At 37.6% G+C, this 20,560-nt stretch overlaps 1 protein-coding gene and 1 long non-coding RNA gene across 8 annotated transcripts in view; both read right to left on the bottom strand.

Annotated features, from left to right (window-relative positions):
- LOC125914812 (uncharacterized) overlaps positions 1–20,560 on the bottom strand; it is a 292,117-nt gene that overhangs the window by 143,307 nt on the left and 128,250 nt on the right. The gene's annotated exons all lie outside the window — the stretch shown is intronic.
- Positions 1–20,560, bottom strand: part of ARHGAP28 (Rho GTPase activating protein 28) — a 190,291-nt gene that overhangs the window by 74,202 nt on the left and 95,529 nt on the right. For 6 of the 7 annotated variants that reach the window (XM_049620405.1, XM_049620406.1, XM_049620404.1 and 3 more), the window contains 2 exons: positions 13,906–14,108; positions 3,211–3,428 (listed from right to left, as the gene is read on the bottom strand). In XM_049620405.1, coding sequence (XP_049476362.1) covers positions 3,211–3,428; positions 13,906–14,108 — 421 coding nt within the window. Of the gene's footprint in view, positions 1–3,210; positions 3,429–13,905; positions 14,109–14,349; positions 14,523–20,560 lie in introns of all 7 variants that reach the window. The other variant, XM_049620408.1, reaches the window with a different exon arrangement.

Genomic DNA, 20,560 nt, shown 5'->3' with positions numbered 1-20,560 from the left:
CCATGAATATACGATGGTATTATGGTATTACAGTAAGTTACGGATATAAAAAAATGAAGTGGAAAGGACAGCCACAGATACACACAAACCAAGCCCGGAATAACAAGAGAACATTTAAAAGATACTGAGGTTCAATCCAAACAATGCAACAATCATCTAACGGGAGTTCCAGAAGGAGATAAGTGACAGAAGGAAGGGAATAAATACTGGTTTTAAATATTAGAAGGCAATATGCAGAACCTGAAGAATGAATGAGCTCTCATATTGAAAGAGCTCTTTTAGCGGTGACTAGGATGAATGTTTTCAAAAGGTAAAACTGGTGAAATTGCAAGGTTCCAACAATAAACATAAAGTTCAAAAAACTTCCACATTTGTATATAAAGGAACTCATTCCTCATTGGTGGAGATACTGTGCTTCCCATAGACCAACAGTACACGAGAGAAGATAATGAACGAGTAGCTCCAAAATTCTGGAGGCAAATTATTCTGAGCATGGGATTCAGTGTGCAAAATACATTAAGAAAAGAGGAGTGTAATCTACATATCTATCTTTTAAATTACTGAATTTATATCTTCACTAGGTAAGTACACGGGGTCAGATTCACATGCCTAAGATTAATGCAAAATTACCTTATGAAACTTATGATGTTAAATCTTCATTAAGAAAATGAAATGGAAACTTTAGGTGATTTTCTATTAATGTACGTAAATGATGACAAAGAAAGAAACAGCGTAGGAGAGGATATGTGGTGGTGGTGGGGGGGGAGACAGAGAGAGTCATATAGAGACAGGGGAAATGAAGGAGGGGGAGACATTGAGAGAGACAGACCAGGGCTGACAGATACTTTGGGCAAGAGAAGGAGGGAGGGATGAATTGGTATTTATGCTGTCAAATTCAGATAGGAAATTTTAAAAGTTTAGGTACTTTTCTAAGAAACTTCCAAGTCTACTTACAGAAGCAGATGCTGATTTTTTTTTTTTTTAGGAAGAAAGTCTGTGAAGATGTTTATTAGGCCTGATAGACCTGTAAACTTACCATATTTTTTTAAAACGCTAGATTTATGTATTTTTTATGAAGAACAATCTGAATTTTGTAATGCCAGGCTTTCACTGACTTCCAGGTGCTGCACTTCTATGGACAGCACAAAGACCTCTACTCCCTAGAATATATGGATTTCTTTTCAACCACTCTCCCTGTTGCACACCCATTCTCTATTCACTTCAGAACTGGGGCTTCAGCAGCAAGACTGGAAGGGAGAAGAGGAAGGTGGGCAGGGGGAAGAGCCCCGGGGGAGCATTCCCTTTATTTACCACAAATATGGTCCTTTCTCTGCCTTTGCTGGAGTTAAACACCGGTTTCCTGCACCTGCATGTTATGGAGAAGTAACAGATCTTTCGTTTCGTTTTGTACTTAAAGCCCCAATGTGTAAGTGCCCACTTTATACTTCCCTTTAGGGTCTGTGGGAAGACCACTGTTTCTATGCATCTAGGAGTCCAAAGTTTTTGGAAACCTAAAGACACACTGAATGCATTTTCTTCAGTACCTGCAGGATTCGGAGAAGCTATAGATAGTTAACTGTTTTGCAATTTGCTAGGGAAGAGCAAAAATCTTAGCCTGAAGTAGTTGGAAATAGAAATAAGAAAGGAAGCATGTAGGTCAAGTTGTTAGGATTCTCTGAAGACGATCTGGGACATATATGTGAAATGACTCAGGGAATTTAAACCAGCAGGGTAAACCTTTTCTTTCATAGGCACCTTGGCCAGGACTCACATGGCTGAAGCCCTTGCTTCAAGTTGTGGGTGTTACCTTGATTCAACTACAGCTACAGAAAATCTCACTTCCAAAAAGGTACGGGTTTCAGCTAGATTGAAAGTTCGATCAGCATAGAACTCAAAATGCACTGCCTCAGGTATATAATTATGTACAACAGAAGATTCTAGAACTGTACTGCTCAGTACATTAGCTGCAAGCCATATGTGATGATTTAGATTTAAATTAATTAAGATTAAACAAAATTAAAATTTCAGTTCCTTACACTAGCTACACATTGGACACACTCTAGCTACCCATATTGGACAGCACAGAATTAGATCATTTATTTCCATCACTAGAAAGTTCTTAAGGACACTGCTATTCTAGGGCATTATTAACACAAATGCAAAGGTTAACCTGGAAATGTGAGCTACCCTGGCAACTACCCAGTGTGATGAATATATATAAGAGAAGACTGGACTTACAGATAACCTAAAGTAACTCAAAGTGGAGGGTGCCTTCAACCAAGCCACCTACCCAAATATCCTTGAAGTTTTAATTTATGTCATTATTGATATTACAATTAAACAGGTAAGAAATGTAAATCAGAGTGATTAACTAACTTGCCCCAGGCAACTCTCTGCAACTGCAGAAGAATATCCAGTTTCTTTTTTCTACAGACTAATTATCCCCAAAATTTGAGAATCCTATTTGCATAGAGCCTAATATAGGGTCTTGCACAGAGAATGTATCTGGTAAGTATTTGTTGCATCAATAATGCAGTTATTGATTTCAGTGATGCAATGAGTGAATAAATAAATGAGTGGTAAGGCAGAGCTAGCAGCAAAACCATCCTAGCAATAGGAGAACATGACTAACACCATCAGAAGTAAAATTTGTGGCCATGGAATTGCTAAGGATAAGCTGGAATTTCAACCAGCCATTTCTCAGAAAACATGTGATGCTTCCCTTATGGTTTTTTGAATCACTCTCTTGCCCACTTAATTAATGTTGGCATCTTTCACTTTTTACCATTTTAATTTGAACATAAAGGCTACCCTACCCACTCTCCCACTCCAACCTCCATTTAAAATTAACTACCCGAACTTGCTTAGAATACTTTGGGCCCACTTCTCTGGGGGTCCTTTGCCTGTCCACAGAATTTCCATTCAGTGTTAGATTTAAGTAAAGGCTCTGTGTATCCCATCTATAAAGATTTGCTCCATTACCAAGTAAGATATTCTCCAACTCAACCAAGAAGGAATAAAAAAGTGTTGAGGGAGGCTGCTGTAGGAGAAGGAATGATCGCTTAAGTTTCAAAGTTGTAAAATTTGCACTCTTCTGTCTGCTTTAGTTTTCTCTAAAAGAGAATGGCCAACTTTTTCTAATATTTTTTTCACATTCTCCCCATCGCCCCTAAATCAAAGCAAAACTTTTGAGCCAAGTTCATTACTTACAGGAGATTCGCTGACTCCAAAGATGTCTCTGACATCCCTAACAGATTGCTTGTTCTTTTTTCTCATGGTTTGAGTGTAAGTATTGTATCTCTTTTTCACTGCAGCTGCTTGGGTTCGAGTCAGCGTAGAGAGCAAGGCTTTGCCATCCTCCTCTTCATTACCCGAGATCAAGGTTGATAAACCCACATCTTGCAACCACTCTGCTTCGAGTTCTCCTTCTGTCAAAAAACATTACCAAGGAAAGGTCAGAACATTCTCCATTTAATTAGATGGCATGTATATCTATAGGCCTGTGCATATCAGTGAATAAATAGTAAACACTATATTAAGACCAATCTTGGACCCTGAGGGCAAGTTAGGTGAAATAAATCAGACAGAGGAAGACAAACACCATATGATACCACTTCTATGTGAAATCTTTAAAACACACACACACACACACACACACACACACACACACGCTCACAGATACAGAGGTAGGTGAAATGAGTGAAGGGAGCAAAAGGTACAAACTCCCAGTTATAAAATAAATAAGTCATGAGGATGTCATGTACAGCATGGTGACAATAACAGTTAATAATACTGTACTGCATATTTGAAAGTTGCTAAGACAGTAGATCTTAAACATTGTCATTGTAAGAAAAAAAATTCTGTAACTATGGTGATGGATATAAACAAGACTTATTGTGGTGATCACTCTGCAATGTATACAGATATCGAATCATTATGTTGTACACCTGAAACTAATGTTATATGTCGACTATACCTCAATTAAAAAAAAAAAACACCAGGGGCGCCTGGGTGGCTCAGTCGGTTAAGCGTCCGACTTTGGCTCAGGTCACGATCTCACAGTCTGTGAGTTCGAGCCCCGTGTCAGGCTCTGGGCTGATGGCTCAGAGCCTGGAGCCTGCTTCCGATTCTGTGTCTCCCTCTCTCTCTGCCCCTCCTCCATTCATGCTCTGTCTCTCTCTGTCTCAAAAATAAATAAAAACGTTAAAAAAATTAAAAAAAAAATTAAAAAACAAAAAAACAAAAAAACACCATCCTTTTTTCCAGGGTAATTGTGGGAAAGGCCTATAGGAATTAATGAAAAATCTGTATGATATTTTTTAAGTAAGTCAAATTTTAAAGTATTTTCTGAGAGAGTAAGGTTAATAGGCATATTTAGTAAGGTAATTTTCCTTGCCAGAAAGTTAAATATAAGCCATATCTGGACTCCCAATTTCAAACAATGATAAAATATGAATACTTAAACTAAAACCATAATAGAATAAGAATGGCTTAGTGGGGTAGGAAAAGGTTTTTCAATCACTCAAATGCTGGTTCAAATCCCAATGACACCATTTACTAGGCAAACAGCTTTGGAAAGTTTTTAGATATCTCTAGGCTTCTGTTTTGTTGGCAAAATGGAGGTAACAAGATGTACTAGGTGGCTATGATGATTGTTGTATCAATTTATTCATGATAGATGGCAAAGAATCTGGAACAGAGCATGAATTCAATAGATACTCATTCTCTCTTCTACATAGTCTGAACATTAGGTAAGTAATCTTTCCTTTTTTTCAGAAGTCAATTAAAAAGTTTAAAGTTCATCATAATGAGGGTTAACTGATATTGAAAATTACATGTGCAGAAATAAAAAAAATTAAGAATAACAACATCATGTAACAGAAAATCCACTACAGATACATTTCCGGGAACTATGCTAAACAGGCATTACCTGAATGAGATTTGTTTAAAGAGCAGATCAAATTGATTTGCAAATAGCCTGTCAAATCATCAGTCTAAGAGGCTTGGACCCCGCTCACATTATTGTATCACATAAACAAAGCCTTCTAAATGCACTTTACAGGAACTTCTCAGCGAGGCTTTTTTTTTTTTTTTTTTTTTTTTTTTTTTTAAAGGGCTTTTAAAGCACTTTTAAAGGAATTTTCAGGGGGGGTTTTTTTTTTTTTTTTTTTTTTGGTTATTTTGTGTGTGTGTGTGTGTGTGTGTGTGTGTGTGTGTGTGTGTGTCTGTCTGTAAGTTTATTCATTTGCTTTATAAGTTATCCCTTTAACAGAAAATGCAAAGGTAAACATAAACTTAGCAGCTCCAATCCAAAATAGTAAACATTTTAAATTAGTCAGTTATGACTTGGAAATTGTCTTTTACTTAGGCCACAGATAAGATTTTCATTTTGAAGACAAAATTTACAAATATAGTTCAATATGAAAGTTTTAGAATTTGGATTTTTTCCCCTCCAACTCTGTAAGCAGTAATGAAAGAGTAGATGGAAGGAGTCAGAATTAACAGACACTGGGATGAAGATGATCTAAATCCTTGGAATCAGACTACAGAATCTGCAGAACATATATTTTCCACAGGAAAGAAATGTCTTCGAAATCAATATTACTCCTGTAACATTGCTGAATTATGGAATCACAATCCTGTGCTCATTCCTCCAGTTACCAAATGTATAACTTTCACATAGAATACTCCTTTGAATTTCAGCTACATCTATTCAACTACCTACTCAACAGTTACTTGACTCTATCAGTCGCATACCACACTCAACAAGTTCAAACCTGAACACATACTCTTCGTTCCCAACTCTAGGCCTCTTTCAGTATTCCACATTTCAGTAAGTGAAACCCACCATCCATTTAATTTAGCAAAGTAACTAACCTAGGACATGTTGTTGACATCTCCCTCCTTTACACATCAAATCCAATATGTCACCAAGTCCTTTTTTTTTTTAATATTTATTTATTTTTGAGACAGAAAGCGCAAGCAGGGGAAGGGCAGAGAGAGGAGGGGGACAGAGTGGGTTCTGCTCTGAGCACAGAGAGCCCAATATGGGGCTTGAACTCACAAACCTTGACCCGAGCCAAAGTTGGATGCTCAACCAAATGAGCTACCCAGGCATCCCTATCATCAAGTCCTTTTGATATTAATTCCTTATTATTTCTCAAAAATTTCCACTTTTATTTGTCTTCTGCTCTGACCTTGGCCCAAACTACCATCATGTCTCACCTGAACTACGGCAGTTGCCTCCCAGTTTTTCTTCCCATTCTTAATTCACCCCTCCAATCCATGATCCATATTGTAACTAAATCAGACCTTTCCAAATGCAAATAGAAGCCCTTTCCTGAAAGGTCACAGTTCTTCCTTGCTCTTGGGATTAAGAATAAAACGCTTGGGCCGCCTGGGTGGCTCAGTCAGTTAAGCATCCGACACTTAATCTCAGCTCCTGTCTTGATCTCAGGGTTGTGAGTTCAAGCCCTGCGCTGGGCTACGCACAGGGAGTGAAGTCTACCTTTAAAAAAATAAAAAAATAAGCAAAATAAATAAAATAAAATCCTTCACACGGCCCACAGGACATGAAGCTGTTGACCTTTCCGGCCACAGCGTGTACCATACTCTCTTCATTCTCCCCTCACTGAAAGTACTTGTCTATGTTTGGTTCCTCAAAAGCCCCAAAAAGCCCCATTATATATTTTGTTACAAGGCCTTTGGACATGCCAATCCTTCTATTTGGACTCCTAATAATTGTCCATTCAATCTTTTAGATCTCAATTTATGTATTTCTTTCTCAATGAAGTCTTTTTTTCCTGAATCCCTCAATCAGTCGGGCCCACTGTTACCCATCCTAATCCTGCTGTGTGTCTTTTTTCTTCAGATAACTTTTCTCCCAACAGACATCTAGTTATATCATTTCATTAGTTATTTTTTATCTACTAGGTTATAAGCTCCATTAGAGCAGGGCATTTCTGCCTTTGTTTATAACTCTAACACCAACACCAACATTTTGCAATGCCTGTGAGAAGCAGGTACATATATTTGTTGAATTAATTAAATCCCAGTTGAAATATTTAATTATTCTAAGTGAGAAAATGAAGAACACAAAACATCAACTTTCAAAACTGAATGTAGCTGTCACACATACCATTCTGTACTAAAAATCCACCTAGTTAGTAACTTTGTTAGAGAAAGATACCAAAAAGGGAATAAAATTTTCTAGTAAAATAGAGTAGCTCATAGAGAAATAACAGTTATTTATTACAGTTATTAATAATAATAAATAATAATAAACAGTTATTAATAACATAACTGCGTATAACAGTTATGAACTCTGAACTAAGTACATAAAATAACTATTTGAGGGTAATGGAGAAGAACCAAGTGTAGGCAGAAACTGAAAAATAATTAAATTTTGATACAAGAAAATGTACTGTGTGAGATTTGTACCTATACAACTTTTCAACTGAGTCCTTTCCCAATCCCTACATTACACCAGGGGTAGAACACAACTGAAAACCACAGTCTTATTTATTTGAAGAGTCAGGGGATGCAATAAGGGATTATTACTAGGACGGCTGTAAAGTGAGGGGCACATTCCTATTAGCAGGGAGCCACACAGGAGAGAGCTCCAAAATCTGCACAAACTCTGATCAAATCCTTAACTAAACATTAAACCAAAAAGGCATATGTGAGACTCCAGCATCCTATTGAAAAACAGCAGCCAAAAGGGCTAAAATAAATGAGCAAGGTTACAGAGAGTGCACAGAGCAGAGAAGATGGTGTTGTGAGGATGAGTCCAATCTATGAAAATTGCTATGAAATTAACTCCCTTTAGAGGAAGATAATGGGATACAGAGTCCCTGAAAGATGTCAACAATGTTATAATATTACATTCTCAATGATGTTACAATAGGTAAGATATAATAAAAAGGAACACAAAAAAAAAAAATAGACTAATTTGTCAAGAGAAAAGGTCATCAATAAAAAGTGACTCTGAGAGGACTCTGAAGTTGGACAAGGACTTTAAGGAAAAAATTATCATGAGGGAATAATTAATTCCAGCAAAGAAATGAAAAATAGAAAAAATGAAACTAAAAAAATCTAAAATTCAAATTATAAAATTAAAACATATTAAATTTAAAAAATTGCCGTAAGGCTTAATGGTGTATTAGAGACTTTAAAAGAAAGGACTGGTAAACTTGAGGATGAAATCAGTAGAAATTATTCAATCTGAAAGAGAGAAAAATATTTTAAAATATTTAAAACAGAGCCCAAGGGACCTATTGGGAATGGTTAAGTATTGTAATATATGTATACTTTGAGTTTCAGAAAAGAGAGAGAGTAGTGAAGAAAAAAACATATTTGAAGAAATAATATCCAAAAGTTTCCAAAATTTGTTGAAAAACCAGTTAGCTTAACTAATACAAAGTAGGTCAAATACAATAGAAAACTGCACTTAGGCATCCTAAAGAGAACCTGCTGAAAACCAAAGAGAGAAAATTTGAAAGCAGTCAAAGAGAACATATTACATATAGGGAAGCAACAATATGAAGGCACTGAGTCCTTATTAGAAACAGTGAAGATCAGAACATAGTAAGATGATGTTTAAAAAATCCTGAATGAAAATAAAAACCTGTCAACCAATAATTATATGTCTAGCAAAAATATCCTTCAAGAACAAAGGTAAAATAGTCATTATCACATGAATGAAAACTAAGAAATGTATCACCAGCAAACTTGCTCTGTAATATATGCTAAAGGAAGCTCTTTAGGGTAAAGGGGAAAAGATGTCAGACGGATACTGGATATACAAAAGAGAAGTAGTGGAGGGGCACCTGAGTGGCTCAGTCAGTTAAGCACCTGACTTCAGCTTATGGTTCAGGAATCTGAGCCCTGAGTTGGGCTCTGTGCTGACAGCTCAGAGCCTGAGCCTGCTTCAGATTCTGTGTCTCCCTCTCTCTCTGCCCCTCCCCTGCTCTCTCTCTCTCTCTCAAAAACAAATAAACATTAAAAAACAAAATAAGAAAAGTAGTGGAAATGTTAAACATTCAGATTTGATTTCTTTAAAAGACATATGGCTACTTCTTCCCTCAAAATTAAGTCTTAAAGCCTAAAGATATTAGTTAGAGCACAGTAAGGCAGTCATTTATGCAGAGGAGCAGGGATGTTAGGGCCCAAGTGGGATGAGCAGGGCAACTATGAAAAGGAGAGGGGAAATTGATAACATATAGAGGGATTAATCAAATAAATATATATATGTAAGATAGTGGAAGCCACTAAGAAGGGAATCACAAATACAGAAGGAAAAGTAGAATTAACCTAGCTGATTTCCAGATCAAATATGGAACACTTTCAATATCAAAACAGATTATAGTAAAAGATAACCCACTAACAAATAACACACTAAATAAACCAGGAGCCCATTTTGATATAAAAAAATAATATGGGGCACCTGGGTGGCTCAGTTGCTTAAGCTTCTGACTTCAGCTCAGGTCATGATCTCATGGTTCGTGAGTCTGAGCCCCACATTGGGCTCTGTGCTGACAACTCAGAGCCTGGAGCCTGCTTCAGATTCTATGCCTCTGTCTCTCTCTGCCCCTCCCCTGCTTATGCTCTGTCTCTCTCTCTCAAAAAATAAATAATAAAACATAAAAAAGATATAATTTTACAGCTTGATACAGAATATTTTATTTCCACAAAATATTTTTTATTTTTATTTTTTTAATATGAAATTTATTGTCAAATTGGTTTCCATACAACACCCAGTGCTCATCCCAACAGGTGCCCTCCTCAATACCCATCACCCCCCCTTCCCTCCCACTCCCTATCTACCCTAAGTTTGTTCTCAGTTTTTAAGACTCTCTTATGGTTTGGCTCTCTCCCTCTCTAACTGTTTTTTCCCCTTCCCCTCCCCCTTGGTCTTCTGTTAAGTTTCTCAGGATCCACATTAAGAGTGAAAACATATGGTGTCTGTCTTTCTCTGTATGAATTATTTCACTTAGCATAATACTCTCCAGTTCCATCCACGTTGCTACAAAAGGCCAGATTTCAGTCTTTCTCATTGCCATGTAGTGTTCCATTGTGTATATAAACTACAACTTCTTTATCCATTCATCAGTTGATGGACATTTAGGCTCTTTCCATAATTTGGCTGTTGTTGAAAGTGTTGCTATTAACATTGGGGTACAAGTGCCCCTATGCATCAGCACTCCTGTATCCGTTGGGTAAATTCCTAGCAGTGCTATTGCTGGGTCATAGGGTAGATCTATTTTTAATTTTTTGAGGCCTCCACACTGTTTCCCAGAGCGGCTGCACCAGTTTGCATTCCCACCAACAATGCAAGAGGATTCCCATTTCTCCACATCCTCTCCAGCATCTATAGTCTCCTGATTTGTTCCTTTTAGCCACTCTGACTGGCATGAGGTGGTATCTGAGTGTGGTTTTGATTTCCACAAAATATTTATTGATCACAAAGATGAAAGTAGTAACTTCACAGGGAGAGACCTTGTTAATACCACCTGAAGTGATTCAAGTAGACATCATCATTAATGGGAAAATCAAAACTATATGCCACCTGATAGGACGCAATGAAAAGAATACAGACAGCATCATGATCTGCAAAGATGCAGAGCCTGAATCTGAATCATCAGGAAACACCAGACAAATCCAAACAGAGGAATATTTTACAAAATAGCCTATAATCTTCAAAAGCTTCAAGGTCATATATGTATATATGTGTATGTATGTATGTATATACATTATATATATATATATGTGTATACACACACACACACACACACACACACACACACACACACACACACACATATATATATATATATATAAAAGCCCTGAGAAACCATTCTAGATGTAAAGAAACAAAAGAAACATGGCAATGAAGTACAAGTGATTCTGAAGTGGATTCTTTTGTTATAAAAGATAATATAGGAAATATACCAACATTTAAATGCAGTTAGGATTGGATAACAGTGATGTATCAAAAATAATTTCTTGGGATGCCTGGGTGGCTCAGTCGGTTGAGTGACTGACTTTGGCTCAGATCATGATCTCACGGTTCATGGGTTCGAGCCCTGCATTGGACTCTGTGCTGACAGCTCAGAGCCTGGAGCCTGCTTCAAATTCTGTGTCTCCCTCTCTCTCTCTGCCCCTTCCCTGCCTGTGCCTATGCCTCTCTCAAAAGTAAATAAATATTTAAAAATAATAATAATAATTTCTTCATTTCAGTAGTTATACTGTCACTATATACAGAACAGCTGCACACACACACACACACACACACACAGACAAATCCATAATCCACAATCATTAGAGTTGGAGATTTTACCAACTTCCTATCCATAACTGACAGAATAGACAAAAGTGTATGTGTATGTGTATATATATTTTACAAAATTAAAACATATAATATACATATATTATATCTTAGATATATTCTATAGATCTAAAGACCTAAGGTACTTGTGAGTAACAGGGGCAGTTGGCAAGTTACTTTCAAATGGTCAAATGGCTCCAGACCAAAAAGAAGGTTATTTAAGTTGTATTTGCAGTTTTTCTGTAGATTTTAAATTGTTCCACAATAAAAAAAATGTATGTTCATATAAACAGTGCTGTATTGATGGTGGTACAACATGTGTAGATGTTACACACCTACAACAGTACCAAGCGCTGCTGCCTATAGCAGGAGTTGCATGCACCAATAGAAGCTAAGAGAAAGGAATGGAACAGAGAAGCTGCTGACACCTTGACTTCCAGTCTCCACAACTGCAAGAAAGTAAATTTCTGCTGTTTTAAGCCACGGGGTTTTGGGGTACTTTGTTACAGCAGCCCGAGGAAACTAATACAAACTGCCCAGTAACAAAAGGAGAGCAACTACTGATACACCAGATGAATCTCAAAAACACTATGTTCAGTGAAAGAAGTGATAGAAGCGAAACCCCAGGGCACCTGAGTGGCTCAGTCGGTTAAGCGGCCAACTTTGGCTCAGGTCACGATCTCACAGTTTGTGAGTTCAAATCCCACGTTGGGCTCCGTGCTGACAGCTCAGAGCCTGGAGCCTGCTTCGGATTCTGTGTCTCCCTCTCTCTCTGCCTCTCCCCCGCTCTCTCTCTGTCTCTCTCTCAAAAATAAATAACAAACCTTAAAAAAATATACTTAAAAAAAAAAAGCGAAACTTCAAACTAATCTATGACACAAGAACATCAGAATCATGGTTGCTTCTGGCCACAGAACAGCAGTCATGGGAGTGACAAGATTGGGGAAAAGCATGAAGACATTTTCTGAGTTGACCGAAATGTTAATCTTTCTTGATTAATGTGAGGCTACAAAGTTAGCATCAGTCAAACATCACTGAATTGTACACTTAAAGTTCTGTGTGAATAGTTCAAGGGGAAAAAATCCGTAAATAAATACGAAAGTCTAGTTAATAAGTATGTTTTTTGTAGAAGTTTAGGTTAGCAAACCTGAAAATATTTTCTGTGTACTCTAGGTTTGACCAAATGATAGTAGAAACCAGGTGTCTCTCATTATTGGAGGAGTTATAAATACAGAAAAAAAAAGAAGAAGGCAACAACAAATCTTGTGGTGGTGAATTGGAATGGAAGGTTATTAGTATGAACTCATGTTTTTTTAATTCAGATAGCTAGCTAGTATGAAAAAAGGGATGAAGAATAAAAGGTATTTTCCTTCATGTGTCTTTCTATCTCTCTGGATCTAAAAAGGCAAGATGGAAGGGTGTAGGTAAATGGAGTAAGAATACACCACACTGATGGAGATGGTTTCCTTGAACGGATTTTCATTCAATGTGTGGTGGGACTTTTATTTCTAACGATTTGTGAAATATACTAATTGTGGTGCACATAAACTACTATTTTTCAGACCTAAGAAGGACAGACTTACATGCAAAGGAATGAGGAATGAAAACTTTTTTTTTAATGTTTATTTTTGAGAGAGAGTGAGAGAGACAGAGAGACAGAGAGACAGAGAGACAGAGAGAATGTGTGCATGCAAGCAGGGGAGGGGCAAAGACAAAGGGAGACAGAGAATCCCAAGCAGTCTCCCTACTGTCAGCACAGAGACCAACTCGGGGGATCATGACCTGAGCCAAAATCAAGAGTCAGAGACTTAACCAACTAAGTCACCCAGGTGCCCCAGAATGAAAACTTTTTAAAAGTTTTGGTCATTGTCTTGAGATTAATCACTGGCTAATGGAAACATTCTTAGGTGGGTACTTACTTAACTACCTTCAGTCTTTCTTGGATATCTTATGTATTTACTTGGTGATAGAGAGCAACTGAGATGACCTATACTTTTAATCCAAAGGTAGTAATTTAGCTCTTTTTAATAATTAAGGACAATTATATTTTTTCTAGTTCTCAATCTTCTGTTTAGTTTCACTAAAAATTGGTATATTTGACATAGCTTTTACTTTGAGAAATACAAGATAATCTATTCCTTAAATACATTAATACTAGTAGATGCTGCAAAACCAAATATTTTTTTCCTCTACAATTATACTGGCATCTTTTTTCTTTCTCTTTCTTTTTTTTGTAATGAATAGTCAAGTGTACAAATGTAAAAGCCATCAAAATTAGAATACTCAATCTGCCAGATGATAATGAATCAAATCAATGATAGGCACAGCATGCCTAAACAGTGATACGTCAGAAATCAAGTTGGATGTTGACAGCTCTTCTTGTTAGGACATGTCACTGTTTATAGAAGTCACCATGAGCCAGTCCAACAGATATAAATGAGTGGGAGCTGGTAGCTGATATGCCAAATTCTACTGATTTCATTTGTTAAACTACTACTAGAATGATTTCCATCTGTGAACACAACAAGACATACGAAGGAAGATAGTAAACACACGGGAAGACAGATCCAACACCTTACCATCCACAGGCTTGACCTCAGCTGGTATCTGCTCTTCCTGTGCTCTCATGCTACTCTCTTTAATGCTTTCTATTTCCCGCAAGAAGTCCTCCATGGAGGTGCTGTCTATGGAGGCTTGTGAGTTGGAACGGTTAAATGCAGGCGAATGTAGGGACTCATTGGAGAGCATTCTGTTAATTCTTCGGCAGCGAGGAATAGATTTTCTGAGGAAAGAACAATATCTGTTGTTAATAAAAATTAGTGTCTTTTAATGTTACAAATCATGAAATAAAATTTATGTTTAAAATCAATGGAGAAGTAGAGTTAAGTGTGACAGAGTGGGCTTTGAGAGAATAATCTCCACTCAGTGGTGGCCCTTCTTTTTTATTCCCTATAATTCATAATGATTCTCTGGCCATGTAGGAATCACCGTGATAATACTTTTTATAATTTTCACACACTTACAAAGCATGCAGTTACTTGTATTGGCCAAAGCATAGAGTTTAGGGCAATATCTCTGATGAACACAGATGCAAAATCCTCAACAGATTATTAGCAAACTGAATTCAACAATCCATTAAAAAAATCATTCACCACCAAGTGGGATTTATTCCAGAGATGCAAGAGTGGCTCAATATCTGCAAATCAATCACAGGATATATCACATTAGCAAAATAAAGGATATAAACCATATGATCATCTCAATAGATGCAGAAAAAGCATTTGACAAAATTCAACATCCACTCATGATAAAACTTCTCAGCAAAATAAGTATAGAGGGAACATATCTCAACATAACAAAGTCCAGATATGACAAACCCACGGCTAACATCATACTCAATGGTAAAAAGCTGCAAGTTTTTCCACTAAGATCAGGAGCAAACTAGGATGTCTACTCTCAAACTTATATTCAATATAGTACTGGAAGTTCTAGCCACAGCAGTCAGATAAGAAAAAGATAGAAGATGCTTCTAAATTAGTAAGAAAGATGTAAAACTGTCAGTATTTGCAGATGACATGATACTATATATAGAAAACCCCAAAAATACCATGAAAAACTATTAGAATTAACACAAGAATTCAATAAAGCTGCAGGATACAAAATTAACATGCTGATGAAATCTGTTGTATTTCTATACACTAACAATGAACTAGCAGAAAGAGAAATTAAGTAAACAATCCTATTTACACATGCATCAAAAAGAATAAAAGACCTAGAAGTAAATTTCACCAAGAAGGTGAAAGACCCCTACTCTGAAAACTATATGACACTGATGAGAGAAGTTGAAGATGACCCAAATAAGTAGAAACATACACCATGTTCATGGATTGGAAGAATCAATATTGTAAAAATGGCCATACTACCCAAGCAATCCAAAAATTCAACATAATCCCTGTCAAAATAACAATAGTATTTTTCACAAAACAAGAACAAATAATCCTAAAATTTTTATGGAATTTTAGAGATCTCAAAGAGACAAAGGAATCTTGAGAAAGAACAAGTTGGAGGTATCACGATTGCAGATTTCAAATTATTATTACAAAGCTATAGTAATCAAAACAGCATGGTACTGGTACAACAAGACACGTAGATCAACGGAACAGAATAGAGAGCCCAGAAATAAGCCCACACTCACATGGTCAGTTAATCTATGACAAAAGAGGCAAGAATATACACAATGGGGAAAAGAGAGTCTCTTTAATAAATGGTGTTGGGAAAATTAGACAGGTACATGCAAAAGAATAAAAGTGAACCACCTGCTTACACCAGACACGAAAATAAACTCAAAATGGATTAAAGACTTAAATGTAAGACCTGAAACCATAAAACTCCTAAAGGAAAACATAGGCAGCAAACTCTTGGACATCAGTCTTAGTAGTATTCTTCTCAATGTGTCTCCTCAGGCAAGGGCAACAAAAGCAAAAATAAACAATTGTGACTCCATCTAACTAAAATCTTTTGGACAGTGAAGGAAACAATTAACAAAACAAAAAGGCAATCTACTGAATGGGAGAAGTTATTTGCAAACGATGTATGTGGTAAGGGGTGTATGGTACGTACTAGAAGGCTGTTTGGGCAAGCACACCCTGAACGTCTGTGTTAATCACTATCTTGAGAATGCAGAGATCCTATCCTCCTTCTATATTCCCATCAAACAGAATAGGTAGAAGAACATGTTGTTCAGTATTCAAGGTTAGGAGATCCAATGGTGGCCAACCCAATATCTCTCTTGTAACAAAGAATGTCTGGATGCTAGGCTTCAATCTCCTTGGAACACTGGCTGTGCATGGAAGGGAAGGGCTACAGATAGTTGGTAGGCTAGGTGCTACACTATAAAAACTTATTGCATGTGGATTCCAGAAGTGGATGCTTTGTCCACTTGGCCACTCCTGGATTTCCTGTGTGTAAGTTCCCCAAATAAACCTATGTCTTGATCTCTGTCTCTAAGTCACTCTTTTAGCCTTGCCAGACCATCATCTACCCTTGGCTTAGAGTCTGCTGGTGTGTGGCTACACAAAGGGTTAAAATCCAAAATATATAAAAACTCATAAAACTCAATACCAAAAAAAAGTCCAACTAAAAATGGGCAGACGATGGGGCTCCTGGGTGGCTTAGTCGGTTGAGTGTCCGACTTTGGCTCAGGCCATGATCTCGCAGTTCATGAGTTCCAGCCCCATGTCAGGCTCTGTGCTGACGGCTCAGAGCCTGGAGCCTGTTTCAGATTCTGTGTCTCCCTGTCTCTACCCCTTTCCCGCTCAGGCTCTATCTCTCTCTGTCTCTCAAAAATGGATAAACGTTAAAAAAATTTTTTTAAATGGGCAGATGACCTAAATAGACACTTTTCCAAAGAAGACATACAAATAGCCAACAGACACATAAAAAGATGCTCAACATTGTTAATCATCAGGGAAATGCAAATCAAAACCAAAATGAGTGACACCATTTTGACATCTGACACCAGTCACAGTGGCTAGTTTCAAAAAGACAAGAAATAGCAAGTTTTGACAAGGACGTGGAGAAAAAGGAATGCCTGTGTACTGTTGGTGAGAATGTACACTGGTGAAGCCGCTACAAAAAAACAGTGTGAAGGTTCTTCAAAATTTTTAAAATAGGAATACCATACAATCCAGTAATTCTACTTCTGGGTATTTACCTGAAGAAAATGAAAACACTAATTCAAAAAGATATATGCACCCCTATATTTATTGCAGCATTATTTATAATAGCCAAGATATGGAAGCAACCTAAGTGTCCATTGATATGATGAATGGATACAGAACGTGATGTATATATGTACACATGCACACACACACACACAATATGGAATATTATTGAGACTTAAAAAGAACAAAATCTTGCCATTTCAACAACATGAATGGACCTAGAGATTATTATGCTAAGTGAAATAAATCAGAGAAAGACAAATACCATAGGATTTCACTTATATGTGGAATCTAAAAAACAAAACAAATGAACAACTAACAACAAAACAGACTCTTTTTTAAAAATTTTTTTTTTCAACGTTTTTTATTTATTTTTTTGGGACAGAGAGAGACAGAGCATGAACGGGGGAGGGGCAGAGAGAGAGGGAGACACAGAATCGGAAACAGGCTCCAGGCTCCGAGCCATCAGCCCAGAGCCTGACGCGGGGCTCGAACTCACGGACCGCGAGATCGTGACCTGGCTGAAGTCGGACGCTCAACCGACTGCGCCACCCAGGCGCCCCCAAAACAGACTCTTAAATACAGAGAACTGATGGTTGCCAGAGGGGAGGAGACTAGGACCATGGGTGAAACAGCTGAAGGACATTAAGAGACATAAAATTCCAGTTATAAAATAAGTCACAGGGATGAAAGGTACAGCAAGGGGAATGTCGTCAATAATATTGTAATAATACTGTATGGTGGCAGATAGTGACTACAGTTATCATGGGAAGAATTTTTGTAAATGTTGTAAATACATAAATGTCAAATCACTATGATGGACACCTCAAACTCATATAATATTGTATTGTCAACTATATTTCAACTAAAAGTACATATAGTAAAAGTTAGCTTTGGAAAAGTATCTAAGATGATGACAGAGAAGGTGTAAAAAGTTGGCTGCTCACACCCACTAGGATGGCTACTATCAAAAAAAAGAGAAAGCAAGTGTTGGCAAGAATGTGGAGAAGATGGAACCCTTGTTCACTGTTGGTAAGTCGAATTTCTGTGGACAACAGTATGGCAGTTCCTCAAAAAATTACATATAGAATTACCATTTGATGCAGTAATTCCACTCCTAGGTATATATACCCAAAAGAATTGAAACAGGAATCCATACACTGTGTTAATAGCAGTGTTATTCCTGATAGCCATAAGGTGGAAGCAACTTTGACAGATGAAGGGATAAGTGAATGTGGTCTATACATATAATAAAATATTATTCAGCCTTAAAAAAGAAGGAAATTCTGATACATGCTACCACATGACTAAACCTTGAGGACATTATGCTAAGTGAAATAAGCCAGTCACAAGACAAATGCTGTATGATTCCATTAATAAGAGGTATGTACAGAAGTCAAAATCATAGAGACAAATAGCAGAGTGGTGCTTTCTGGGCTCTGTGGGGATGAGGAAATCGGGAATTTTTGTTTAACGAGTATAGAGTTTCAGTTTTACAAGAGAAAAAGAGTTCTGGAGAGGGATAGTAGAGGTAGTTGCACAACAATGTGAATATACTTGATACCACTGAACTAGCTGTATGCTTAAAAAGTGGTTGGGGTGCCTGGCTGGCTCAGTCAGTTGAGCGTCTGACTTCAGCTCGGGTCATGATCTCACAGTCCGTGGGTTCGAGCCCCGCGTCGGGCTCTGTGCGGACAGCTCGGAACCTGGAGCCTGTTTCGGATTCTGTGTCTCCCTCTCTCTCTGACCCTCCCTCGTTCATGCTCTGTCTCTCTCTGTCTCAAAAATAAATAAACATTAAGAGAAAAAAAAAAAAAGAAAAAAAAATGGTTAAGAGCGGCAGTGCCTGGGTGACTCGGATGAGCATCCGACTCTTGATTTCAGCTCATGCCGTGATCCCAGGTTTGTGGTATCAACCTTAACCTTAAGAGAGACCTTAAGATTTTCTCTCCATCTCTGGAGCACCTGGGTGGCTCAGTCGGTTAGGTGTCCAACTTTGGCTCAGGTCATGATCTCATGGTTTGTGGGACTGAGCCCCACATCAGATCTGTCTCCCTCTCTCTCTGCCCCTCCCCTGCTTACTCACACTCACTTTCTCTCTCAAAAAATAAACACTAAAATATATTTTTTTAAAAAAGATCCCCTCCTCTCTCTCCCTCTCCCTCTGTCCCTCTCCCCACTCACACTCTCTCTCTAAAAAAAAAAAAAAAAAAAAAAAAAAAAAGGTTAATATGGTAACTTTTATCAGAACTATTAAAAATTGAAAAAAAAAATTTAAGTTGGCTACTTAAATACTGAGATAGTAGTGTGAGGAAATAATCTGTAACATTAAACAGAAAAATCCTACATGAGGATGAGGAAGGGGGCACCGACCTGGAACACAAAGACCCATACATAGTGAGTTCAGGGAGAACTGGATCACCGCTACGGGCAGGGTCGAACCACTGAGGAGGGCAGTGCAGACTCCTGCGATCTAGGAGGGCCACAACAGGGCTACCTCCAATCTAGCAGATACACAGTTGAGCAGAGCAGGGAACAGCTTCATGGGGCACTTTGTCACAGGGCCGCTGCGAGGACTAAATAAGTTAGCACATGTGTACATTTAGAACACAAAAATATCCAACAAATGTGAGTTTAAAAAACCAGAGGCACAATGGGGGAAATATATGCGAAAATGCTAGAATTCTGGGAAATTTTTGAGATTTGCATAAAAATAAAATGAAGTATTTTTATGTGAGGTGGTGATGTGTTAAGTGACCTCATTGTTGTGGTCATTTTGCATTTTGCAACATGTGCACATATCAAACCAACACGTTGTGCATCTTAAATTTAACCCAATGTTATATGTCAATTATATCTCAATAAAACTGGAAAAAATTCAAAAAATATTTCACTTCTATGGTATCTGATTGACAAATCTCATACTCCCTGGGAACAATGTTTGATTAACAAGAACACTTTGGTTCTGAACCATGAATAACTGAGCTACTTTATGCAGTATGATCTTCTATTCTTGTTCTGACATTATTTTTTTTCTTTTTAATTTTCCAATTTGGAGTGACTGTGCACCTTCTTTCAAAGAACTCCAAGCCTGCCTTGTTCTCCCTTGGCTCAACTGGAGTTGACCAAAACGCTGAGACTACCTCTTCACCAGTGTGCAGGCCGAGCTGTTTCACCCAAAACAAGAACTCCCAGATGAAAAGAGGCCAACTGTGGCATTATGACTCAGGGCAGTTTCATTTTTATATGCAGAGCAGCAGAGGACTGCTATAGAATTTAGCCATGTCCTATACCATATGCAAAGCACACTGATATGCAGGAGCAAACAGAGAGACAGGGGAATAAGAAAACAAATCCGCGTGCTCAATACTGTCTCTAGGAATCCTACATTTCTAAATCACTTTTAGCAGAAGTTTCTGGCATTTTACCACTGATCCTGACACTACCATACTGTTAAGTAGTGCAAGTTTTGAACATCAACTGGCAGGGAGTTAGCCAATTTATTTTTAAA

This window comes from Panthera uncia, assembly GCF_023721935.1.
Source record: "Panthera uncia isolate 11264 chromosome D3 unlocalized genomic scaffold, Puncia_PCG_1.0 HiC_scaffold_8, whole genome shotgun sequence".
NCBI classification, from domain to species: domain Eukaryota; kingdom Metazoa; phylum Chordata; class Mammalia; order Carnivora; family Felidae; genus Panthera; species Panthera uncia.
The sequence above is the reverse complement of the archived record's forward strand: the minus strand, read 5'-3'. Positions and strand labels throughout refer to the sequence as shown.